This window comes from Amphibalanus amphitrite, unplaced genomic scaffold (genome assembly GCF_019059575.1).
Source record: "Amphibalanus amphitrite isolate SeventyFive unplaced genomic scaffold, NRLGWU_Aamphi_draft 000047F_arrow, whole genome shotgun sequence".
NCBI lineage: Eukaryota > Metazoa > Arthropoda > Thecostraca > Balanomorpha > Balanidae > Amphibalanus > Amphibalanus amphitrite.
This window is the reverse complement of record NW_024881543.1, coordinates 1,159,936-1,185,657: the sequence shown is the minus strand read 5'-3', so window position 1 is coordinate 1,185,657 and position 25,722 is coordinate 1,159,936. Positions and strand designations below refer to the sequence as shown.

The window sequence follows — 25,722 nt, the reverse complement described above, 5'->3', positions numbered from 1 at the left end:
CCGCTGCCGGAGAAGGTCGCCGCAGTCCAGGAGTTTCCGCAGCCGACCACGCAACGCCAACTGCGCAGGTTCATCGGCCTGGTGACCTACTATCACCGGTTCCTGCCTGGTGCTGCCGGCCTCCTCCGACCGCTTCACCACCTGCTGGACCAGAAACGCAAACGCGCGGCGCCGGTGGAGTGGACGCCAACCGCTGAGGACGCCTTCCAACGCGTGAAGGCTGCCCTGGCTCAGGCCACGCAGCTCGCGCACCCCACTCCCGGCGCAGCGCTGAGTCTGCAGGTCGATGCCTCTGACACCGGCGTCGGCGCTGTCCTGCAGCAACACTCGCACGGGACCTGGACGCCGCTGGCTTTCTTCTCGAAGTCACTCCAACCAGCAGAGACACGCTACAGCACCTTCGGCCGCGAACTGCTCGGGGCGTATCTGGCGGTCAAGCACTTCCGGCACACTCTGGAAGGCCGCCAGTTCGCCATCTTCACCGACCACAAGGCCCTCGTGTCGGCAGTCTCGTCCGGGTCAGCCAGCTACTCGCCGAGGGAGATCCGGCACCTGGACTTCATCTCCCAGTTCACCACCGACATCAGGCACGTGCCTGGGAAAGAAAACGCAGCTGCGGACGCTCTGAGTCGAACAGTGGCGATGCTCTCAGCACCGTGCCCGCCAGTCGACGACTTCGACGAGCTCGCAGCCTGCCAGCAAGAGGACGAAGAGCTGGCGCGCTTCCGCTCGACAGAGCACGGGCTCAAACTCAGAGACGCCCGGCTCCCCAGCGGCCGCACGCTGGTCATCGACGAGTCCCAGGGTGTACCGCGGCCGTGGATCCCGGCACCGCTCCGGCGCGCCTACTTCCGGCACGTGCACGATCTGGCCCACCCGGGAGTGCGCGCCACCGTCGACCTGGTCACGCGGCGTTTCGTGTGGCCATAAATCGGACATAGAAAATGAACAAGTGGAGCAGAGCCATCTGGCGGATATCGCTGAACCTGCGCCTCGCGTCAGCTGCGACAGCAGCGCCACGTGAGGTCGACGGTGGCGCCGCCCCGCGTCGGAGCGCTCGCCAGTCGCCAGCGGCGGTAGTGCCGCGCCGCGTCGGAGAACGTGCGGCGGTGCACTACAGACAGGGGAACGCGTCCATCAGTTTGAGTTTATGGACGGGAGACTCCCTGAAATTTAAACCATTTTTTTTTTCTTTTTTTTTGTCTCGATTTTTTTTTTTACCTCTGAGCATGTTTGCGAAAACAAAGTGGCCGAAATCCGAGGAGAAATCGGATTTTGGGGGTAGGTTAGGTTTTGGACCTCTGGGACCCTGGCCCCCCCACTTTTGAAAACGTTCCTACGCCTATGATGTCACCTGTAGTCCTGAGATCACCATATTCGGAACGGCTGATTGAATTGCATACGGCAGATTGACCGGTGGCTTTCTAATCTCGATCAAAGCTATTGGCCTCAATCAGCCGTGCCCTGGACCAGCCTAGTACTTGCTGAGATAATAGGATTGCTGCCATGGTAATGGGCGCAAACGTTAAGCTGATCATTGAAGGCTATCAAGGTTACCTGAGGTCACTGTATTCAAAACGAATAATTAAATTACGTATTTGTATTCAATTCGTGCCATTTCGTGTCGATCAATGACAGAGTTTTTGAATTATAGGATGGCTAAAAGGATGACAGTTGAATAGTGGTGTCTCTTGGTAATGCTGCTGCGCGTATAAAGCGTATCATGTTTATAGTTGGTTCGTATGGATTGTTCAAGGCCCTATATACCTATTGTTTGTTATAAAACAAACAATAGGTATATAGTATTTAGTATTTGTTATTTGTGGGATTGTTATAAAAAAAAATCACTTTAGCGTGTCCGTGATAGGTTTATGTTATTTCGGTACCATGGTGAACTAGGTTCAGACCATAGGAAATCGTGAAAAAGTTATCAGGTTCACCAAATTGTATTGTGCAAACCTTCCATTTTGGTTTGGCCTGCGATGTTTCATTTTCAAGATTGAGATTTTAATTTGAATTTACCATTTCATAGTAAATTTACAGACATGGTTTTTCTTTTTTCATTATTTAATGATTTTCATGCCAACCCAACCAATCTGAGCATTACCATTGATTCATGTACCTAAGCATCCCTATTTGTTGTATTTAATGACATGAAGTCAGGATATTTCAATTTCAATTTCCTATTAGCATGCGTGTTTCGTTTTTCCACAGAGGAGAGGTGCTACGTGGAGATGCTTCCTTCTAAGCAAAACAGACCTAACCCGACCTAGCCTACTACCTACAAACCTTCAACGTGCAAAAAATCATGCGGGTAGCCAGCTGTGAACTCTACATTTGAATTACGAGGCAGGCGTTCTTACCACTACACATGAAACCAGCTGGCAGTCATGATGTTTTTGCCTTTTTGGAATGGCACAATGTGGCATTCACATTTCAACTGGTTCCTAGCGCCTCTCCTTGGTTGGAGAAATGAAATATATTATTAGCACTGCAGTTCAACTTCAAGGTCACTAACCATGAAGTTTTAGCATTGTGTTTTTTTTTTTTTATTTCAATGTTGCATGGTTCAGAAGGTACCTACTGTTTGGTACCTATGCAAGTGAATTTCAATGAGCAGATAGTAGATGCAGTTTGAAATGAAAAACATGATCCAGTTCCGGGGCCTTGTTTCAGAGCATTGGAGTTTTTTGCTCTTGAGCACTGGAAGGTTTTCAAAATATTTCACCACCTAATACAGGTGAAACAACACATATTCAGAACTCTCAGAAGACATCTCGACCTGATGTCAACCTGTTATTGGCCTGGCTGTCAGCATCTTTAAAGGTAGGTCAGAGTATTAGCCAATATCACTATTGGGTTAATGGGTAGGTAGGTAGCTGTAAAGCAGGTGTCACAGTTCCCTGTAAACAGCTGAAGGCAGTGTGATGGGCTTAAGCGTTGAGATGGCTGCCAGATTATGATGTCAGATGTACTACCAATGCAGTGTTTTTGATCAATGAGAGGGATTTGCCTGCGCCCTGTTTCACCGGTGATAGCAGCATGCTGCTGTTACACGTGTCAAATTGGGTTTCCATAATCCATGGAGGCGTCAACATTAACAAGCCTTTTCCTCCAACACTACCAGAAGTGTGGCGTCAGCTTGCAAAATGGAATAGCAGCCTGCTGCTATCACTGGTGAAAAAGGGCCCTGGTGGAGCAGGATGCTTGTATGGGGCAGAATGATTTCATTTCATTTCATTTATTAACCATATCAGCCACGGGACATGCCCATTTACGGCCAAAGTCACAGTACAATAAGGATTGTACATTTACTGATGTTTGAGGCTTGAGCTGTGTTTCAAGATGGAGTTCGCAGGTTCAAATCTCACTAGTGGCAAGAATGAGAAAATTCCATGCCTTTTACTGACTTTCGGACTAGTTTTGAGATTGTGGGCTCAAACCTCACTGGCTGAACGGGATAACCGTGCATGACTCCCAAATTGTTTACCTGTGGTGAGATAGCGGGTTTAGCACCACAGAGTTAAAAATTCGGCACCATGCACGGTAATCCCGTACCGCCAGTGAGATTTGATCCCGAAAGCTCAAAATGAAGTCTGAAAATCGATAAAACGCACGGTAATTTCTCGCTCCAATGGGATTCGAACCCGCCATCTCCATCTCAACACAGAGCTCTAAAATTGGTACCTAATCACGTGCCGTCATTCCACTCCGTCAGGGGATCACCAGGCTCGATCGCTTCTCGTCGATCGAAAGCGCTGCATCGATAGCATGTTTGTGACATAATCTGGCAGCCGTCTCAAGTCTACAACCTGTCACACTGCCTTGAGCTGTTTACAGGAAGTGCGACACCTGCTTTACGACTACCGGTTCATGTGCCTTCATAGTCGAAAGGGACAGTGAGTTGTACCAACCCCCAAGCTGCTGTTTTTTCTTATTGTATGCTTTACGTGCCTTGTGGCTCACTGTTTTGGATTACGCTTAAATCGTAAATTAAATCTTGCGAAGCTTAAGCTTTGTTACCTGATTTTATTTTTTAAGTGACCCACATAATGCATATACAGGCCGGTGTAACAACATTATCGGGACATCTATTTTTCCACCATATCTTTTCTCACTGTTTGATGTGGGAAGCGGGAAAATTGGATGAATACGTGCCTATGATATCGGTTCTCAACTTAGAACTGACCTGACCTTGTGAGGTGACCCTTGCTCTAAGTAAGAGTCAAGTCAACGCTGGGTTCACTTGGTAGTTTTCGTCCATGGCAACGACGACAGTCTCTTCCATTCAGTAGCGGAATGGCATGATTGTGACATGGCGGCATCCATGGCGGCATGAGCCTGAAGCTGGTCTGCCAGCAGTTGGGTATCAGTAGCAGCCAGTTGCACGTCTGCCTGAGGCGTGATAAGTTTGGACTTGGGTGGTCGACTCAGCCCAGCCGCGACCGAAAAAGCTGCCCTTTACCTAGTGGTGAAGATGGTTATCAAGATAGCGACAAGGAAACGACGCCAGTTAAAGGTAGACTGCCACCTTTTTTCCACAAAACGGTTTTCACTAGAGCTGAGCCACCTATGTCCCAGACTGAAGTCGGTTTTCCGAAATTCGAACCCGTTTGCGAGAAATCGGAGACCAAAGTTCAGTTTGATGCCATTTTTTTAGTCCAAGAAAACCGACATCTCTACTGTTTATCGATAACTTTGAAACATGAATTTTCTTATCTTTTGGTAAATATATGTCAAAACTTTGATTGTTTCGAGATCAGAGAAGAATTTTGGAGTGTCAAAATAAAAGTTAAACTTATATATTCAGTAGTTCATTTTTTCCAAAAAAGTGTGGGAAATGGGGTTTAACATGGGCCAGACCCATTCCAAATGAGCCATGATTTTTTTAAATGTTTTACGAACTTAAATGCAAAATAAATTAAACATGGCCAATTTCTCATGAAATCATATATTAGTAAATCATAAAATATCTTACTTTTTCAAATAAAATGTAATAATCTTATGACCTTGAAGTCTAGTGATGTGTAAACATTGTCGCTAGACATTAACCGATTGATAATTGTATGAAAATCGACAATTTTTTCGCGATTCACGTGATGATACTTTGTCAGGTGAATTCTAAAATTTTGTTTTGTCCAGGGAATAAATCATAGGCCGATCTGAGAAAACTTTTTGAAGGTGGCAGTCTTCCTTTAATCCGCAAACCGACTCGAATGCTTACCAAGGCAGGTAATAGGAAGCCCCACATCATGCTCTACCGTTACCCCCACTACAGCTTTGTGCTGCTACTATTCAAACTGAAAAAGACGACAACTCTGAAGGAAAAAAAAAACAAGCCGTCAACCATTGGTCAACCACTTGTAGCCTCACGCCACAGCACGTCCAATAATCGAAGGAAGACATGGGTTAGGTGGTCCGGTCGGATGGGTCGCCGCTTAAGCTGTACCATCCTTTGAATCATTAAATCGGCCGTGTGTGGGCGCCCAGCAGCTTGAATGTGCTGGCCGTCACCAGCGTCAAACATCCGGCTGAGATCCAGGTCTGGAGCATGCTCAGCTGCTGTGCGATGTTCCAATTGCACGTGGTGTGACAGAAAACCACCATCAACGACGAATACTACCGAAGCAAGATCCTGGCCAACGAATGGTTGGAGGCGTAGAAACGGACGGCACATGAGTGCTCGGTTTCTGAAAGCGCACTGATGCCCAAGGCGTTTACAGGCATTCTAAGACATGTGTTGTAAAATCGAGTAAAAGGCATGTTATTGGGAAGTCATCGATGGATAATTATTTGTCTAACACATGTTTTGCTAAATGATGTGGCCGATTCCAGGTCAGGTCACTGAGGGTCACAATATGAACTAGGCTCGTGCAATGCGTCTTTTATGGCCCATTTTGCATATCAAATGCAATTTTGTGGTTTAGGGGACCATTAGGGCCAGTTTCGGTGACCTGGAGAAGGTCAGGTCATGGTCAGGTCAAATAAGATCGAATTGCAAAGTTGAAATTATTGCATGAAAGGGGTATCTATTCGATGCAGCTTGTCACGGGTAATCTAATGGTGGTCTTTGTTTAGCGTTACGTGATCTAGAGCAGCTACAAATTGAACTTGAAAATTTGACGTCATCCATTTTGAAGTTTTTTTCGCCATAACTTGGCCAAAAAGAGGTATCAATCTCAAATTGGGTATGTCGATGGAAGGCATTTGGGGCTATAACATGCATTCCGCTTTTTTTTTATAATTTTTGGGGTTTGAGAGTCCAAAATCCATCCAAAAATTACTTTTTTATTTTGGGTGGTCAAAATCCAAAATTTTCAAAAATCCGAGATTGCTGTTTTATAGCCCCCGTAATTCTACACCATTTTTGTCCTGAACATTTTTTAAATCTTCAAACTTGTAGGCGTGACGGCTCTTCCCGCGAACCCTTTTGTTTTGTCGAAAATGTCAGAATGTGACCTCATTCTGACGTCATTTGTGGCCAACCTATCATAGCCCTTGGAAATTTTTGTCACATTGTGTAAAATTGGTGTCTGGTGGGGCCCTAGAAGTTTGTTGGCGCATTAGCCCAATTGGAAGTATCTAGCAATGTTATTTATTGAACCTCCGCAGGGCAAAACCCGCCAAAATTGACGTTTTTGTTGGCAATGTCTTTCATCAATGACTTTTGAAACATAGTTTGAACGGCTGAATTTGAATGGCATCGTGTTTTGTTTTTCTGTCGAGTGAACTGTAGGTTGAATTTAACCTTCGCCCGGCGAAGGGGAGGTTGATGCAACCCCACCCCCCAAGGTTTTTCGCAAATAACGTAAAAACGGCGGGCATACCATCTGTGGCGACCTTTTGGCACCTATCCTGAAAATTTCTGGTCTCAGTCTTTTCAGGTCAGGTCACCAGGTCACAAAAACCGGTACAAGGTCAAGGGGAAATTGGACTAGTTTAGCGTCAACTGAGTACCAGAGTTTTTCGTTGATAGCGTGAGTGCTATGGCACGTATCACTACCAAATTTCAGACACGACTTGGGGCATATATGTATGTGTCACATGACCTGGGAGTTTTAGGTTCCAGTGGCTTGAGGTCAGGTCACAATATCATATCAGTCAGTGGTATATCTAATATCTATATCATTACATATCATATCAGTCGATCTGTGTCGTGCTGTAAACATCTGAAGCACTGTCATCATCATCGCTCTAGCAATGCTAGACTAGCAATCTAGCATGTCCAGCAAAAGGTTTCGTCGGAAATTGCTGGGTACTGTTTATGACCTAACATAACCTCAGAGGTACGAGGTGGGAATACGAGTGCAATATTCTGATTCAGTGTTCAATATTAACCTATTCTATGGTGTTCACGTGTGTTTACTATGGATGTCGCCCAAAAAGGCGTTTTTCTCAATGTTATCTCCTTGATTTGTGTGAGAGGACGCAAATTGATTTAAATTTAGGTCACCGATATGCAGGCATCGGTAGGATTGTGATTGCAGGATTGCAAAATCCTGATTGCATTCCTTTTTGGTGGATTGCACCTGGATTTGAAATCCATTCCAAAAAACAGGATTTGATTGCGGATTGGATTGCATCATACTTCCATTTTTTGCAATCCAATCCGGATTGTGTTTGATTAGTGCTTTGAAATGGTTTGTTGCGATTGAAAATTATTAGATCGGCTTCATCGGCTTAATGTACTTTGCTATCAAGGGCTTTACATCTAAGCTTGAAATAATTTAAACGTTTTTAATTTAAACGCTCAAAATAATATACGCTGATGAACTACATAGGAAGGGCAAAGTTACGTATTTGAGGGCGAGTTTCAAAAATATAAAACACTGGTTGGGTAGAGGTTTCAATGTGGGGGTGTTTGAGGCAAAAAATATTTCCCATAAAATACCTGTGCCTTAGATAGGAATCACTCGCAAGACTAGGTACTAGAAATGGGTGATTTGGGGATGGAGGCACGGCCCTATGCCCCCCTCCCTCCCCCAGATCCACTAGTGCACATAATAATACAACAGGATTGCAAAAAAGGATTGCGGATTTGGTCTTAATCCAAGTGAAAAAGGGGATTGCGGGTAGGAATGCAGTCCACTTCGGCACTAGGAATGTGGATTGGGAATGCAATCCTTTCAAAAAGGATTTTACCGATGCCTGCCGATATGGAAATTCCGAGATGTACTTTTGCTGCCACATTTATCAATCAGTGAAAATAAAATGAAAACCGGATTAACTTAGCCATGCTTTGCACGGAACTATCGGACTAAACATTTATTATAGTGTTGTAGACTGGCGGTTCCATGCGGCCGCTGCTTCTGTCGATGGCGGCGCTGTCTCGGCAGACTATTTGCGGCGCGGTTACGTGCGCCGCTAGTTGTCGGCGGGGTCGCCAGGGCGCGCCGCCGCCGTCGGTGTCGACAGAGCGCTTCGTCGGCGTCGTCGGTCAGTCGTCGCCGCTCGCTGTGTGGTATGGTGCGCGTGACGAGAAACGTGAGCGGCCGCCGCGGGGCCGGCACCGGCCAGCCGCGCCGGGCATGAGCTGCGGACGTCCGGACAGGTAGCCAATCGTGCCACACTTCCGCTCGGACTGTCTCGAGGGAAACCTGTTAGGGTCTAGCTCGTGATGGTAGTTTTTTCAAGCTGTATTGTTTTCCGCTTTTTCGTTACTTTGATGCTTTCTTGAATGAGGATGTGTTTGCTGTTGATTTAGTGTTGGTCAGAAGTCGGTGCTCGGTGTCATCTAATATCGAGACTCGAGGTAACCCTAAAACAACCTCTAAAACATGCATTGTAGAAGGCATTTCAGCTGAGAAATCCATAAGACGTGGTCAGGGCACGATACCTTCATGTGCACCAAGGGAAAATTGTGGAATAAACAGACACTGATAAGCGTATCAGACGTGTGCAATGTGCATTGCTCTAATGCAATGGATCTGGGATCTGGTTCCACGGATCTTGATCTGAGATCCGACGGGATCATAGATACAACCATTTCATTTTGCGGAAAGGTTCTTTGGAATCATCCTATTTTAGCATGATTTTTATTTTTTAGAGCCACTGAGCAACGAGATCAACTTCAAAAATTGATAAAGGAAACGAAAACGTCTACATCTAGCCATCACATTGCCACCAAATGCATTATAAAAAGGAAAGAATTGATTCAGCAATCTATATTCTGGTCATTTTCCAAGCTTATTTATTTGCGTGATATTCAGTTTTGCATGGTCCCTATTCCCTAAATGTTTGTGCATAAGCCTCCAGGCCACTCTTTTCTTTGCGAAATATAAAGATGAAATTACCCTGTCCTCACACCTTTTATCTTGGTAACTGTCCCAAAATGTGCCACTCTGCAGCGGTGGAGCAGGTTTCTTAACTTTTTAATAGCGTAGGTATTTGGCTTCATGAAGACTTACGTCATTCATGTCATCATCATACCTGATATAATTGGATAATTATCTAAATTGTCGGGAAAAATTGAATAGGTACTTAATACATTGGCAATTTTAACCATTTTTTAGTAGTAGTGCGAATGGCGCTGGGTTTATTCGTATCCAACACGCCCTGATGATTGTCGCGCTAAGCAAGTGGAACCTCAGTAATATATTGTGAAATTAGCTGGTGTTTACTCCGCTATTGATCGGTGCTCCAATCTCGGCGGTCTGAGCTAGACAGTACGGCGACCCCTAGAGCAGTATTGGTAGCCAAATCCATCTCAGCTGTGCGTCTGTCGGGTCACTGCCACACCGTATCGGTTTTTCTACTCGTAGAAAACCGTAGAAAACCATCTACTCGTATTCGTATGACATTTTAACTCTCGTCAAATTAAATTGTCGTGTGCTGAATTCGTTATCGCTTTATTAGCATTTCCGGGAACCAGAAGTCCAGCAAGACGATGTTTCCTTATTTGACATTTACTGTGTTTGCACCGCTTAGCTAACAGGAATTCCCATAAGATGCCCGCTCATTGTGAAGATGGTCAGTGAAAGGACCATCTGTGTGACGTACGGTTTGATCTTAACTCCAGCTAAAATATTATGCACTATACAGCAGTGTTTTGTCTTCGATGCGAGGCACAAACCGTAGGAGTTTTTGTTTATTTCTGGTCGCTTCTGCTCAAGTTCTTGCGTAACTTTGCTCGGCCTGATGAAAGTTGAAATTAAAGGTTATTTTCGTCCATCGATCGTGCAGCGTAACATGCAAATATGAGATAACGTTATGGAATGGCGAACGCCAACGTTCACTCAAAGCTTTAGATGAAACTCTCTCCGCATGAAACTGAGCGGATCCGTGTATCCAAGAAACATTTGCAAATCCACATATTAAACGATAGTCTGACATGTCTTTTTGGACAGCAAACGCTGTCACGGTGTACACCTCATGGACACGTTCAATCGAAACAGACTTGGATGGTTTTTAGCAGAGTTTTGAGAGACATGAATATAATAAGAGATATTAACCTTACTCTCATAACTGACTTTGTGCGGACCAGCGGAGGGGATTATGTCGGATGGCGGTGAATGTGATAAAAAACTGACTTGTGTCTTTTGTTGCAGTGGCTGTCCTGTGTTGACGGACTGGAAAGATGAGCGAGGATGACCCGCCCAAACACAGTCTGCACTGGTTCCGCAAGGGTCTGCGGCTGCACGACAACGCCAGCCTGCTCGAGGGCGTGGCGGGCTCGACCACGTTCCGCTGCATCTACATCCTGGATCCGTGGTTTGCCGGCTCGTCCAACGTGGGCATCAACAAGTGGAGGTAATCGCCCGACCTTATGTAATGCCACACTACACCGAGAGACTATTACGGCGCATTGAGAATTGATTTATTGGCCCATTACATCACGGTCAATCTGTGTTTTTGTCATGTGGCGTTCTCGATTTCTGTTACTTTCGATTGGCGTATCGGATGACCAAGAGACACAAGATGACCGGAGGCCTCTTGCACCATAATACCTAGCTAGGTAGAATCGACAAATTACCTACCTAGTAAAACTACCTACGGCGGTAACTTCTTTTGCACCATCCTACCTACCTACCTAGGTAAATTTGACAGCTCGCGTTTTTAGGATTTGTTTTGATTGGCTGTTTGGCGACCAATTATTTGTGGGCGCAAACAAATAGTAAGTAAAGAAATCAATTAAATGGACATCGTTTTTATAAATATACATTTTGGTGTATTTAGGGCCTTGCATTTTGGTATTATGAAATCATTTTTCAGTTATGTAAATACCGATGAAAGTTATTTAGATATTAAATTACTTGAACAAATAAGCTTCGTTTCCATGGCAACGAGTGAGTCTTTAACCTGGCTGTTCTGCTACGGAGGTTTATCGCCTTGTTACGGAGAAGCACCTCTGTGAACCCATGGAGCATTTGGTCAATTATATTATTATTCACTCATAAAACATTGATTTATCATTGTCTAAACATTTTGTAATGCCTAATTTACATAAAAGTACCCGTGGATTATCATGTATTGCGCCTATTGTTACCAATTGAATCATTTTACCTAAGGTTTTGCTAGTTATTTTGGAAGCCCGAGTTTACCGTCAAACCGTCAAAAATTCCTCCGCGAGTACTTTTTTCCGGCTTTCGGTGCAAGAGGAAAACAGCCTGTCGGACTTTAAGAATTGTTAAGTTCTTATGCCGCTCGGTAGAATTTCTAGGTAAATTTTCACGGTAGCGTTTTTTGGTAGGTAGTTTGGTGCAAGAGAATCTAGGTAAAATCTGAATTTACCTAGGTAGGTAGTTTGGTGCAAGAGGCCTCCGAGCGAAAGCGCAAAACAATGGCGCTGGTCAGTAGTCATATGATTCTGAAAATCTGGACTGAGCGCGGATTTCGGGGAAACTTGATACTTGAGCTACCTTGGAAAGCTACCTATTCGTCTAGCACACCCAGAACGCTATCTATACCATTATTTGCTCTCGTCACAATCAAAACACTCATTTTGTTTTAGCTAAGCTCAAGTCAATTAGGGGTGAAACGACTTGAGTTGAGATCGTTCTACCTGTTGTGTAATCCGTTCGAGGTGAGAGAACGTAATTTGAGACACGTTTAAGTAACCGTAGTTAATTGACTCAATTGTCATCGCAGGCGTTCCTTTGCCGCAGATTTCTATTGCAATGTCTTGAGGATCTGGACAAGAGTTTGCAGCGGCTGAACTCGCGCCTGTTCGTGATCAGAGGCCAGCCCGCAGATGTGCTTCCCAGCCTGTTCAAGGTCAGTCCTCGAAAGAATGGTGCGGTATGTCAGTGTGTGCCGGGCTCTTGGAGTGCCCCAGATTTGTTCATGCTTATAAACGTTAAAAAAAAAAAACACAGTAAAACGTAATGTTAGCAACTTGTGTACATCTTCATGGCCGATATAATAGAGGTAATGGTCATTGTACAAGGGTTGCGCAAGCGTGCCCAAATGTGTACGAGTCGTAGCATCTCTGCTTAATGGCGCCTCGCGGTGATCTCAGTGTTCGCTCTCGGCAGAAATGGAACATCACCTGTCTTTCGTTTGGAGAGGATCCGGAACCGTTCGGAAAAGTGCGAGACCAGAACGTGCGGAAAATGGCGCTCGAACACAACGTGGAAGTGGTCTCGCGCACATGTCACACACTGTACGACGTCGACACGTGAGTGAGACGGGCGCCGGCGACTCCCCCCCCCCCTCTCTCTCTCTCTCTCTCTCTCTCTCTCTCTCTCTCTCCCTCTCTCTTTTCTTTCTTTCTCTCTCACCGTCTCTCTTTTCTCTTTTTTCTTTGTTTTATTCTCTCTCGTGAAGACGTGACCCCAGTGCTGTCTAGGATGTTAAACATACTATCGAGTCACGGTCAAATGAAATAAAGAAACCTTGTACCGTAATTCCAAAAATACACTCACTCCAGGAAATGAGCACTTACAGTCGACCAATGTAATTCCGTGTGGGGAGTTCCTCGTCTGTTGTTATTTTGGAGACGGTTGGGGAGCCGTAGCCGGGTTCGCGCCCCCGGGTGACGGGGTGCTCCGTTTGCGGACAGGGTGATTGAGCGCGCCGGCGGCCGCTCGCCGCTCACCTACAAGCAGTTCCAGACGGTGTTGCTGTCCATGCCGCCGCCGCCGGCGCCGCTGCACGCGCTCAACCACGACGTCATTGGGGATAGTGTGACGCCGGTGGGAGACGATCACGACGACCGATACGGAGTGCCGACGCTGGAGGAGCTCGGTACGAAACACGACACGACACGGGGCGGACGGGGGGGGGGGAGTATTTAGTGTTTACGTAAGGGCCGGTGTTCGTGATAGCATGTTAGGCTGGTTGATCGGCGATACACGAGCCGATGCCAGCTGAGTGACCGCTGACGTACCTTTTAAATCGATAACCTTGGATGCTAGGTCTTCCTTACAGGGCAGACCAGTCGGTTTGGGGACCACACATTACCATTTCTCCAATCCGTTTCATAAGGTTGATCGTCACCAGTCACTGCTTTTATGAACTTTTCTCGAGAATGTGAATCGATTGAACTTCTAGAATGTGAATTGCGTGAAGTGTGAACATGTAGTGTGTGAACTGGCGTTCGCTGACCGTCCCCCGCCCCCAGGTTTCGACACCGAGTCGGCGCACAAGGGCGTGTGGCACGGCGGCGAGACGGAGGCGCTGGTCCGCCTGGAGCGCCACATGGAGCGAAAGGCCTGGATCGCCTCCTTCGGACGGCCCAAGATGACCCCGCAGTCGCTCAAGGCCTCCGTGACCGGTGTGTCCCCGTACCTGCGCTTCGGCGCCCTGTCACCGCGGCTCTTCTACCGGGACCTGGCCTACCTCTACCGAAAGGTGAGTCCGTCAGCTGGCTGTTCTACCGGGACCTGGCCTACCTCTACCGAAAGGTGAGTCCGTCAGCTGGCTGTTCTACCGGGACCTGGCCTACCTCTACCGAAAGGTGAGTCCGTCAGCTGGCTGTTCTACCGGGACCTGGCCTACCTCTACCGAAAGGTGAGTCCGTCAGCTGGCTGTTCTACCGGGACCTGGCCTACCTCTACCGAAAGGTGAGTCTGTCAGCTGGCTGTTCTACCGGAACCTGGCCTGCCTCTACCGAAAGATGAGTGTCCTGTCGCCGCGGCTCTTCTACCGGGACCTGGCTTACCTCTACCGAAAGGTGAGTCCGTCAGCTGGCTGTTCTACCGGAACCTGGCCTACATCTACCGAAAGGTGAGTCCGTCAGCTGGCTGTTCTACCGGAACCTGGCCTACCTCTACCGAAAGGTGAGTTCCCTGTCACCGCGGCTCTTCTACCGGGACCTGGCCTACCTCTACCGAAAGGTGAGTCATGTTGCCGCGGCTATTCTACCGGGACCTGGCGTACCTCTACCGAAAGGTTAGTCCGTCAGCTGGCTGTTCTACCGGGACCTGGCCTACATCTACCGAAAGGTTAGTCCGTCAGCTGGCTGTTCTACCGGGACCTGGCCTACATCTACCGAAAGGTGAGTCCGTCAGCTGGCTGTTCTACCGGGACCTGGCCTACCTCTACCGAAAGGTGAGTCCATCAGCTGGCTGTTCTACCGGGACCTGGCCTACCTCTACCGAAAGGTGAGTCCGTCAGCTGGCTGTTCTACCGGAACCTGGCCTACATCTACCGAAAGGTGAGTCATGTTGCCGCGGCTATTCTACCGGGACCTGGCGTACCTCTACCGAAAGGTGAGTCCGTCAGCTGGCTGTTCTACCGGGACCTGGCCTACGTCTACCGAAAGGTGAACTGAAAGACTTCTCTGTCACTCGGCTATTCCACACAAGCAGTCTCTTTAAGTTCCAATCTTGATACCCTTGGCGAAATGTATTCGAGACATACTACAAAAAAAAAAAACACCTCGAGGCATGCTCTTTTTTCTTATGCACTGACATTCACCCCAATAAATATTTAATCAAACCGCAAAACAAGAATAGCAAAAGCACTCAAGAAGATTATCTAGGTATTGGTTGTATAATAGCTCGACACAACCAGCCTCATCTCGAGATTGAGGCTCACCTGAGGCGATAACTTTTTTAGCCCTGTACTTTTTCGTGAGTCCGAGACTGACACTAAGGTGGCTTCGAGTTTACCTGGCTTGAAAGCTATCTGAACAGTATGCGTGCCTTGTTTTATGCTCCATTCGGCCCTCCACACTGCCATTACTGGCTAAGAAAAGGTCCGGGTGCAGTAAAGTTTGTGGGCGAAGTAATTGCCCTCTGAGCCGACGTATTTTCTTAATTCTACACCATTGTAAATCAGCGCTTTTGGTCACTTGAAACGGCGTGAACGATCCGGTTAGCGCTTGTTTAAAGGACTTTGATGATTCATTTGTAACCAACCAGTCCATAATGTAAGCCCCCCTCCTCTCCTTCCCCTGTGGCGTTCGGACTTAGATGGCGTCCTGAGAAAGCAGATAATTTCCATGACGTGATGGGTGCGTGTGCACTGTTCATGTTTCCAAACGTTTCGCCGTCTCCTGATACTGGATAGTGAAACTAGCGTCGCCTATAGCTGGCCTTGGCGGAGCGTGAGCGGCTACGTCTCGGGTGCGGGCAATTTGGCGTCATCATTTGTGACCGAGCGGTGTCCCGTGCCATTGAGCCGTTGGCGGCGCGGCGGGCGTCCGCTCGTCGTCCCGACATCGGATCCGTCTCCGGCGATCAGGTGCGGCGACGGACCGACGGACCGACGGACGGGCCGGGAATGTGATGTAATACCACCGCCCGGGGCACGGCGCGGCGGCCGACGCTGATCGACATGCGACTCACAAGGAGTTATTATGGCCGGCATTGATTTGTGTCTGGCCGTAGCGCCGTACTCGGAGGGATCAAATGGCCTGCAAAGGCCCGCCGGGTGGGCATTGCTCCGATCCGTGAGCTGTGGGAGGATCAATCGCTGCTGTTGCGCGACCGGCCGGGGGATGGGGTGTAATTATTGACTCGGACCAGAATGTGCTCCCTCTCTCCCCTCTTTCCTCCCTCCCCTCCACCCCTCTCTCCTCTCCGGCACCGATCACGCGGCGGGACGAGGGGTGTATCTGCGCACGTGGACACCCTGGCTCTGTATGTCGAGCGGGATTGGATCGATACGCTCGGTTATTTGATAGGGGTACTATAACAGTTACCCGTGAAGAAATAACACTTCATTGTGTCGAAATCCTAATTCTGCGTGTACAGCCTAGACTGCAGTTTTCTTGCTCTGAATCTTCTTGCGATATTTTGTCAAGGAATGCGTTGATCACATGTTTTCAAAGGTAAACCCTTGGATTCGCTAGCCTTCTACTCCAAGCTACCTTTTAACGTGCTCGCTCTGGATAAGTTGCAACTGTTGCAGTGTTCCCGTCAGGGTTGTGCTTGACTCATGAGTCGAGTCAGAAATTTGACTCAACTCTGACTCAAATGAGTCAGATTTGAGTCGAGTCGGATAAAATGTTGAGCTGTTGAGTTGAGTCAGAGTTGAGTCAGTAAAATAACTTTTGACATTGAGTTGAGTCAAACATTTAGGAACATGAGTCAGCTGATTCAACTTTCTAGAAACAAGCTTTTCATCCCCCCCCCCCCGCTTAACAACTTCGCCCTGGCTCTGCTGCCGGATTTTTTTTTCACCCCCGCCCCCGCTCAGCAACTTTTTTATCTGAGTCAATTTTGAGTCAACTCACTTGACTCAACAAGAAATTTGAGTCAAGTTTGAGTCGACTCATATTTTCATTGAGCCGCTTGAGTCATGAGTCGAGTCAAGGGAAAAATCAGCTCCTTATTTGAGTCAGAGTTGAGTCAGGGCTGTCTGAAGTTGAATGATGAGTCGAGTCGGCAATTTTTTTTAGTCGAGCACAACCCTGGTTCCCGTGTATCAGGGATAGACGTTTTGATTGCGATAGACTTGAAAACAATATTGGAAATGTACAACTTATAATGGGTTGACGTTCTCGTGTTTCACGGCGCTGGATTTCTTGCTCATTATGAAGCTAAATTAATGAAAGGTCAAAGGTCTTGCGCGTCTCTCTCTCTCTCTCTCTCTCTCTCTCTCTCTCTCCTCTCTCTCTCTCTCTCTCTCTCTCTCTCTCTCTCTCTCTCTCTCTCTCTCTCTCTCTCTCTCTCTCTCTCTCTCTCTCTCTCTCTCTCTCTCTCTCTCTCTCTCTCTCTCTCTCTCTCTCTCTCTCTCTCTCTCTCTCTCTCTCTCTCTCTCTCTCTCTCTCTCTCTCTCTCCTCTCTCTCTCTCTCTCTCTCTCTCTCTCTCTCTCTCTCTCTCTCTCTCTCTCTCCTCTCTCTCTCTCTCTCCTCTCTCTCTCTCTCTCTCTCTCTCTCTCTCTCTCTCTCTCTCTCTCTCTCTCTCTCTCTCTCTCTCTCTCTCTCTCTCTCTCTCTCTCTCTCTCTCTCTCTCTCTCTCTCTCTCTCTCTCTCTCTCTCTCTCTCTCTCTCTCTCTCTCTCTCTCTCTCTCTCTCTCTCTCTCTCTCTCTCTCTCTCTCTCTCTCTCTCTCTCTCTCTCTCTCTCTCTCTCTCTCTCTCTCTCTCTCTCTCTCTCTCTCTCTCTCTCTCTCTCTCTCTCTCTCTCTCTCTCTCTCTCTCTCTCTCTCTCTCTCTCTCTCTCTCTCTCTCTCTCTCTCTCTCTCTCTCTCTCTCTCTCTCTCTCTCTCTCCACAGTCCACCTGCCCTCTTCTTTATATTTCCCTCTTTCCTTCTCATTATTACTGGTATGATTTTGTAACTATTCCATAAATGTACCAAAGTATGCAGGTGTACTTTGACCTTCGCTCATGAATGTTAATATTTTCTTCGTGAGTATGTGCACCAGAAGTATGTTGTCGTGGTGTACGAATGTAATGATATACAAATATAATGATATTTCACGTGGCTTGACGTAACTATGTACGCTAATGAACGTTCTCGATGTATCGCTCCCAAGTAAGTTAGTTTATGTCCTCTCTCTGTCCCACTCCACTCCGCTCCGCTTCCCTCCCCCGTCCCCGACTCAGGGCATTCTCCGTCCGACTCACAGCGGTATCACTCCGCTCCCCAGCGTCTCTGTATGACCCCGTTCGGCACACCAGAGGTGTTCCGCCCCCGTCTCGATATGACCCCGTTCGACTCACATTGGTGTCCGTCGCTCTGTTTTAGATCAAGCACGCCGACCCGCCGCTCTCACTGCACGGCCAGCTCCTCTGGAGGGAGTTCTTCTACGTGGCCGCCACCAACAATCCCAACTTCGACCGGATGGTCGGCAACCCCATCTGCGTGCAAATTCCCTGGGACAAGAACCCCAAGGCGCTGGCGAAATGGGCTAGCGTAAGTACAAGTTGAGCACACACTCGACTGTCAGGCATGTGTGTTGTAAAGCCCTCCTTTCGTTTGTTTATTAAATGATAATGACTATTTGCGTGTTCCTGAGCAGAAGAGAGTACCGGGTGGCTCCTCATCAGTTGTTTAAAGTTTTAAAGCAATGCGTCCGTGTCGATAGGGTGTGCATTTTTTTTTTTTTGCAACCGCTAAACTTTCCCTGGTAACGACATCAATATCCTTGCGCCAAAGGAAAACAATTGCGTGTGTTCTGACAATGACAGACGATTTCTCATGTGACAATAGTTTGTCTCATAATTTCATTTCTTTTTTTTTTTTGCCGTAAGTGCATCAATTTACCCGGCATATGAAAAGTTGCCATCATGTTACGAATAGCATCCAGTGACCTCTGATGCCAGCGATTTCGCCGGTGATCATGCTGTTTTAGACATGATCCGTAATGACATGATATGATAAAAACGAACGTCCTTACATCATGATTGACTCGTAACAGACAATCACGTTCAACTTTCCCTCGATGTAACCACCGCGGGTCTCTCAGATGGCAGCCCATTGTACAATTTGCCGCATTTGGACCGAGTGGTCACCTGAACGCTGGACGCTTTAGTACTCAGTTGGGTGATTGCTGCCGGGCAAACTGCTATGAATGAGGCGTGTTACTGGATAGGACGCTGGCGCTGCTGACCGGCGCCCTCCGGAAGCCTGGCCGGCCCGGCACGCGGCTGAGTTGGGGCAGAACGCCGGCACGAACCTCCCATCGGTCGACCGGAACTTGGATGACGTCACACCTGCGATGTCAAGGCGTATGGGGCTCTTCAAATAATATTTTATTTGTTTTATAAATTCTGTTCGAATAGCTGAATGTACAATTTTGGGAACGGGCGCCACGCTAGATGCAAATGACATTACGGATTCACCATCCGACCTTGCCAGCGCGGCGCCCGGTTTCCCGGTGATATTGTTAACCAAAAGTTCAACGTATCGCGAGTAGATGGTGACGCGGTTCTCCCGGGTCTAGCCTGGCCCTCTCGCCAGCTTTCAGCCGGCTGAATACGGAATCGCGTGTCAAACGACGTGGAACTCCCCGGGTGCGAACTCACTGCCACCGAGTTAGGAGACGGACTCTTTATCCACTAGCCCACACGGAGGACAATATCGTAATAAAGTTGTGCTTTAGCATCAGGCGACATGCTCACTGTGTCTCTGACCAGCTTACTGTGCTGACCAGCGTACTGTGCGTTGGCGGCAGGGTCAGACCGGTTTTCCGTGGATCGACGCCATCATGACCCAGCTGCGCCAGGAGGGCTGGATCCACCACCTGGCGCGGCACGCGGTGGCCTGCTTCCTCACCCGTGGATACCTCTGGCTCAGCTGGGAGGAGGGCATGCAGGTCAGCTCAGCGGGAGGACGGGGGGCAGCCGCGGCTACCTCAGCTGGGAGGACGGGGGGGCAGCCGCGGCTACCTCAGATGGGAGGACGGGGGGGGGGGGGCAGCCGGCGGCTACCTCAGCTGGGGGAGGGCATGCAGGTCAGTCCGGCGGGAGGACGGGGGAAGGGGGAGGGCAGCCGCGGCTACCTGTGGCTCAGCTGGGAGAACAGGTCAGTCCGGTGGCGGGCGGTCGGCTCCGGAGCGGCGCTTCTAGGACTGTCACTGAGAGCATTGTATTGTACCCGGCCTGAACCCAACAGGTGGTCGTTATTGTGATGATGTTTGGTTTATTTCATGCATCTTTTTTTGGGCTAACAATCATGTTATCGCTGGACCAAATCTAGCGTTTCGTGAGCTTATGGACGAAATGACGCAACGCTGCATGACATTCCAAGCGATGGCAGCCAGATAAGACCTCTGGTCTTATTACCGAGAATAGGACGTGCGATGTAGTTGGCTCTTCCAACCGAAAACTAATTGGCATCTAATAGGCTACTACAAGCGTAATGCATACCTGGAATCTGTGTACTATCGTCATTTGTTACCTTAATGATATTTCTGCTTGCGTGATGACTGATGCACATGGTCATTATTTGTGGATATTGTGAGATCATTCAGGCTTGAAATGGCTCTGTGTCATGCAGTCTGGCGCCGTCCCCATATTCTGTTCCTACCAAAGCAGTCACTCTAAGGCCAACAGCAGACAGTCATGCATCATCGAAACGCCTGTGTGGTGAGAATCGCCAGCGGAGCCGAATTCGTCTCGGGGAGTCAACCGTCACTGATTGGCCACTCTCCACAAGGACAGGCAGAGCTGTGAGACCAGCCAACCTTTGCACACCGGGACTGCTCCGGACTTGGCAAACTGGCGTACAGATGGCAGCTCCTTCCACCGCGGGTGAAACCACAAATGAAACGCTACTCGTTGACACGGCCAAAGGCGACGGTGCGTCCTGAACAGAAACCCAACTACCATCGCCGGAAGCCGGCTTTGAAACTGCCTTTGAGCTCGACACCCAGGAAGTTGTCACGTTGCCTCGCTAGCTCCGGCGGCGGCGGCGCCAATGCGGACCCGGAACCGGCTGTTCTAAAGCGGCCCTGTCAGATGTCTTTCGTGCAGCAATGAGTGATCTGTGCCTATCTCAGAGCAGCGCTCGGGTGCCGCGCTGTCCGTCTTGTGTCCCACAGGTGTTTGAGGAGCTACTGCTAACCGACGAGCTCGTATTTGACACATATAGGAGCTGCCGCCCTGCCGACCGTCTTGTGCTCTCCACAGGTGTTTGAGGAGCTAGGGCGACCGATCCTCGCTGACCTTCCTGTGCTGCACAGGTTTGAGTTTGAGGGGCTGCTGCTTGCGTTGACCGGTCCGTGTTTAGAGAGCTGCCGCTCAATGACCGCCTTGTCTTCCGACAGGTGTTTGAGGAGCTGCTCCTGGACGCCGACTGGTCGGTGTTGTAGGAGCTGCCTCTCGCTGACTGGTCTGCTCCCCGACAGGTGTTGGAGGAGCTGCCTCTCGCTGACTGGTCTGCTCTCCACAGGTGTTTGAGGAGCTGCTCCTGGACGCCGACTGGTCGGTGTTGTAGGAGCTGCCTCTCGCTGACTGGTCTGCTCCCCGACAGGTGTTTGAGGAGCTGCTCCTGGACGCCGACTGGTCGGTGAACGCCGGCACCTGGATGTGGCTGAGCTGTTCGTCGTTCTTCCAGCAGTTCTTCCACTGTTACAGCCCCGTGCGGTTCGGACGCAAGGTTGACCCAGAGGGTGACTATATCAGGTCAGTACATCAGGGCAGGCGGGCTACATCAGGTCAGTACCACCAAGTATACGTACTAGGTCGTTCAATAAGTAAGGTAAAATCACACGTATTTCAGTCCACATTTGGTGCAACGACACAAAACTAACAACATATGTTCATTGAAATATCGTCTACAAATTGGCTATAAGCATTTGTAAGCAGGTCTCTTCGGCCAGCCTCCCCAGCCTTCGGAACTGGCACCTACATCCAATCGCCGTTCAGGCGCACGCGCTTATCCTAGCACTCCACCCGGCGTCGAAATCCTGCTTGGAAAACTCCTTATTGCTACTCCAAAGCCATGTCTTGATTATTTTATTGATTGCCTGATCAGTTGAGATTCCAACGTACACAGCAGGTTTTCCGGTGGTCCAAACAGATTCAAAAGGGACGGCGCCAGATCACGGCTGTACTTCAGCTTTCCTGTACTGCTAAAGCAAAGCCGATCTCACACTGATGCCTCGCTGGGCGTCCTTCTGTTGTTCAGCGAGCTCTGTCTGTATTAACCTCGTGATGACCTTGTAAATATCAAGCATATCTGATGATGCCTAGAACTGTTTCGACATACACACTTCACCCTGTTAAGCAGTCACGCAGATGCTTCGGGTCTCCATAATCAGCTCCCCGACTTTACAGATTGTGCCAAGTCCAGAGAGCCCTGCGGGCACAAGTCTACCTGCTCTAGATCTTTGTCTCTTACACTGCTGTGTTCTTGTTGAAATCGTACCAGCTGTTCACCAGCAAGCATTGCCAATGGCAATAGCGTCATCAGGGTCAACTCACTCATTTTGAGGTGAATTTTGGCTCGCGTGACAAACCGGGGATTTTTAGAACGGAACTCTGCTGCATCAATGTTTTCACACCTACCGTGTTCGGACAACGAGCCAAACTCCCAAAAACAGTTTGGATGGTTGTGTAGAAAATTGTTCAGAGATTCAGATGGCATATATGATTTTGCTTGAATTCCTCACATAAATGAACTATGGTACATTTTACCTTACTTATTGAACGACCTAGTATTTTATTTTCTGCTCTTTTCTCACTTTGACTTATTTTGAGGGGTGTTTTTAATGCGCGTTTTCATTGGAACTACTGGCTACCACCGATTGGTAGTCGTTGGAATCTCCGTGCCACTGCTGCCGATGTACTCTCCCCCACCCTATTCTGTAGCGACTGCCGCGCTGAGCATGGCCTGACTGTGCTCCCGTCCCGTTCCAGGACGTACCTGCCCGTGCTGAAGGGCATGCCGTCCCGCTACATCCACGAGCCGTGGCTGGCGCCCAAGAGCGTCCAGAAGGCGGCCAAGTGTATTGTCGGTAAGTATCGGTGTGGTTTACTACAGTTCTTGGAATGATTATGTTGTAATTATTCCTCCATCTCATCTCAACGATCCCCCTCGGTTGCTTCCATTCGGTTCGCTAGAAACCCAGTACCATCCCTCCTGTCCCATTAGGCGAGGGAAAATACCCGCTAACCTGTCTCACTAGGTCAGGAACACCCATTGACACCCCCCCTCCGTCCCCCGGCAGGCGAGGACTACCCGCTGCCGATGGTGTGTTATGTATAACTAGACTGACACCTCCCCTCCCCTGTCCCCCCCCCCCTCCCCCGTCCCGTCAGGCGAGGACTACCCGCTGCCGATGGTGTGTTATGTACTAAACTGACCCTCTCCCCCTGTCCCCCGGCAGGCGAGGACTACCCGCTGCCGATAGTGTGTCACACAGACGCCAGTCGGATCAACGTGGAGCGGATGCGTCAGATCTACTCGCGGCTGCTCGGATACAAGGGCCACAAAGGAGAGCTGATGGGTGAGCCCCGTCCCGCTGCGTCGCGCCGGGTTCTTTTCGGTACTTGTCACGGAACAGGGCCGGAATACACTTAATGCAGGATGCACCAAATTAACCCGGCGGCCGCTGGGCCTCCGCGCCACCCGCCAGCCGCTGGGGGGGGGGGGGCATATAGTTGCCCCCCCTTTACTTTTCCGACGATATCGTCGCAACGCGAAGAGATAGAGAAACGAAACTTTGCACACGTATTCCTGAATACCTAGCCGAGGTTGTGTCCAAATTTGGTGTCGATCCCATTTGAAATGACGTCACAGTGACGTCAGAAGCCCAATCGTAGATTGGCGTCCCTTAGTTTCCTCACGATATATCCGACATATGAGACCGAGAATATAGGACCGATAACTGGTCTGGATATAGTTAACAGTGTACTTAGACGTGTCAGAATGACAGCAGGTGCTGTTTGCTTCATTTACCGCCGCGTTTCATGCTCAGCGACATCGGAAACGCTCCGTATTGGAAAACGACAAACTTTATTACGTCACTGTGACGTCATCTTAAGAGCTACAACCACCAAACTTTCCTCAAATATGCGCTAGGTATTCCTTTGAAGCTATGCCAAGTTTCAGCTGCGTATCTTATCCGGTTTCGGAGATATTACACCAAACGTAAAGGGGGGGCAACTTTATGCCCCCCCCCCCAGCGGCTCGTGGGTAAGTGAGCCTTAATGGGAACCGCAAGATAAAAGATTGCAACACATCGCCTGTTTCAACACAGTACCGGCAGTAAACTTTTCCAGGTTTCTATGTGCATGATATTGTAACTTGACACTTGTTTGAAACCGATCCCATAGTTTCGACGTACACTGAGGTTTATTGGTGTTCAAATTACAAATTTCCTGAGAAGTGGGCAGTGTGGGCACCCTGCCTGTCACCTAAGCTCGATGTGTGCCGGACGTATCTGTTTTATCCGCCCCTCCGCTGCTCCCACTGAGCCCGTCTGTCCGACCGCAGGCTCGCCGGAGATCGTGGCCACGGAGCCGGGCTGCGAGACGCTGTCGCCGGGCCGGCCGCCGCCGCCGCCGCCGCCCCCGCCGGGGTCGGCGCCCGGCTCCCACCACGCGGCCAGCGGCGTGCCTCACAAACAGGAGCTGCTGCAGGCGGCCCGGAGGGTGAGAGTCGAGGAGCAGCGCGAGGCCTGAGCGGGCGCCGCGCGAGCGCTGGGCTCCGATCTCACGCCCGCGGGCGCTCCGGTGGAGCGGGCAGCGGGGCGCTGCGGGCGCCGGCTGTGCCGTGGGGGCGCGGTGCCGGCGGCAGTGTCCCGCTGATGTACGGCAGTGGTGGCGCCGCCCCGCCCAGTGCGCTGAGAGCATGCTAGTCTGTCGGGCGGCGGCAGGGGGCGGGCGCCGCGCGCAGGGTACGTGAAGGGCGCGTCCCATCCCACATGGTGCTAATTGTGCAGTGTGACGATCATATCAGCCTCTCCGCGGCTCGGGTCTCCAGTCGCCGCAGCGGGCGCGACCGACGGACGATATCAGTCAAGGGTAAGTTTGGAAAACCCCTAAGCAGGGTTTTCTGCTTCAATTTTCTTTTATTCTCCAAATGAAAATTGGGCAAATCAGCTTATATCTGCATTCTGCATCACTCGTACGTACGGGCCCCACGGCTGCTTTTTGCAGTTGCACGGTTCAATGGTTTGTACTTTACTCCGTTCCAATGAAATGTATGATAGCAGGCACAAAGGCCAGGAAATTGGTGAACTGTTGTCATCGAGTGATGAAATCTCAGAATGCCAGAGACGACGCCTGGGCAGATTCAAAGCCGGACGGAATATTTATATATGAGGTAGTGCAAATAGCTTATTAAGCAGTCAGCTGTAAGTGGAGTTGAATGGAAGTTAAGCGCTGAAGCTCAGATTGTGAATTTGCTGATCGTATGGCCGATATTGCAGCTGTTACAGCCGGTATTGCAGCTGTTGCAGCCGGTATTGCAGCTGCTGCTGCTGATATTGCAGCTGATATTGCAGCTGCTGGGGGTGCCGGTTCGTGTGCCGCTGGCAGGGTCGCCGGTCCGCGGTGCGCGCTGAGCTGTGCGCCGGCAGAGGGCGGCACTGGTTGCTCATTGTGTGTGTGTCGACGGCGTGTCGGTACGCCGGTCACTGTAGGTCGTACGGCGGGCCACGGGAGCCGGTTCCCGTGACCGGGACGGCGGGAGGGCCGCTGACACGGGTCAGACCGTGCCCGTTGGTAGTCACTCGCCGCCAGGCGGTGTTAGTGCGTCCGGTCGGGGGCGCCAACATTTTCATATTGTTCAGTGTGGCCGTTGACGCGTTGTGCAGAATACACACGGATTTCATTGGCCGCTGTGTAGGGATGGGCTCGGCCGGCCCTGATTGCTTGTTCGTGGGTCGTGGGAATCTTCAACTCGCGACGTGACGCATTTATGCTCGCCATTTTTCTGACG

The 25,722-nt window shown here is 49.5% G+C and overlaps 1 protein-coding gene across 5 annotated transcripts; it reads left to right on the top strand.

The window, feature by feature from the left end:
- Window positions 1-1,421: 1,421 nt before the first annotated feature.
- LOC122377587 (cryptochrome-1-like) lies at window positions 1,422-25,617 on the top strand. 5 transcript variants are annotated; one of them, XM_043357788.1, is made up of 13 exons: window positions 1,422-1,736; window positions 2,677-2,826; window positions 10,548-10,749; window positions 12,105-12,213; window positions 12,474-12,616; window positions 13,001-13,185; window positions 13,562-13,791; window positions 18,079-18,246; window positions 19,508-19,648; window positions 21,307-21,458; window positions 22,695-22,792; window positions 23,165-23,284; window positions 24,274-25,617. In XM_043357788.1, the coding sequence occupies exons 3-13, from the start codon at window positions 10,577-10,579 to the stop codon at window positions 24,459-24,461; spliced, it is 1,707 nt and encodes a 568-aa protein (XP_043213723.1). In that variant the 5' UTR covers window positions 1,422-1,736; window positions 2,677-2,826; window positions 10,548-10,576; the 3' UTR covers window positions 24,462-25,617. The 5 variants fall into 5 exon arrangements, with proteins under 5 accessions (XP_043213723.1, XP_043213728.1, XP_043213727.1 ...); XM_043357793.1 differs by having other exon boundaries at window positions 1,730-1,772; XM_043357792.1 differs by lacking the exon at window positions 1,422-1,736 and adding an exon at window positions 1,745-1,809.
- Window positions 25,618-25,722: the final 105 nt, after the last annotated feature.

What these genes read in the sequence shown, in the direction of transcription:
- LOC122377587 (XM_043357788.1), top strand. Translation starts at nt 10,577, where the DNA reads ATGAGCGAGGATGACCCGCCCAAACACAGTCTGCACTGGTTCCGCAAG. An exon ending in TGCTTCCCAGCCTGTTCAAG is followed by an intron (nt 12,214 to 12,473) that starts GTCAGTCCTCGA and finishes CGCTCTCGGCAG; the next exon opens with AAATGGAACATCACCTGTCT. An exon ending in GGCGGCCAAGTGTATTGTCG is followed by an intron (nt 22,793 to 23,164) that starts GTAAGTATCGGT and finishes GTCCCCCGGCAG; the next exon opens with GCGAGGACTACCCGCTGCCG.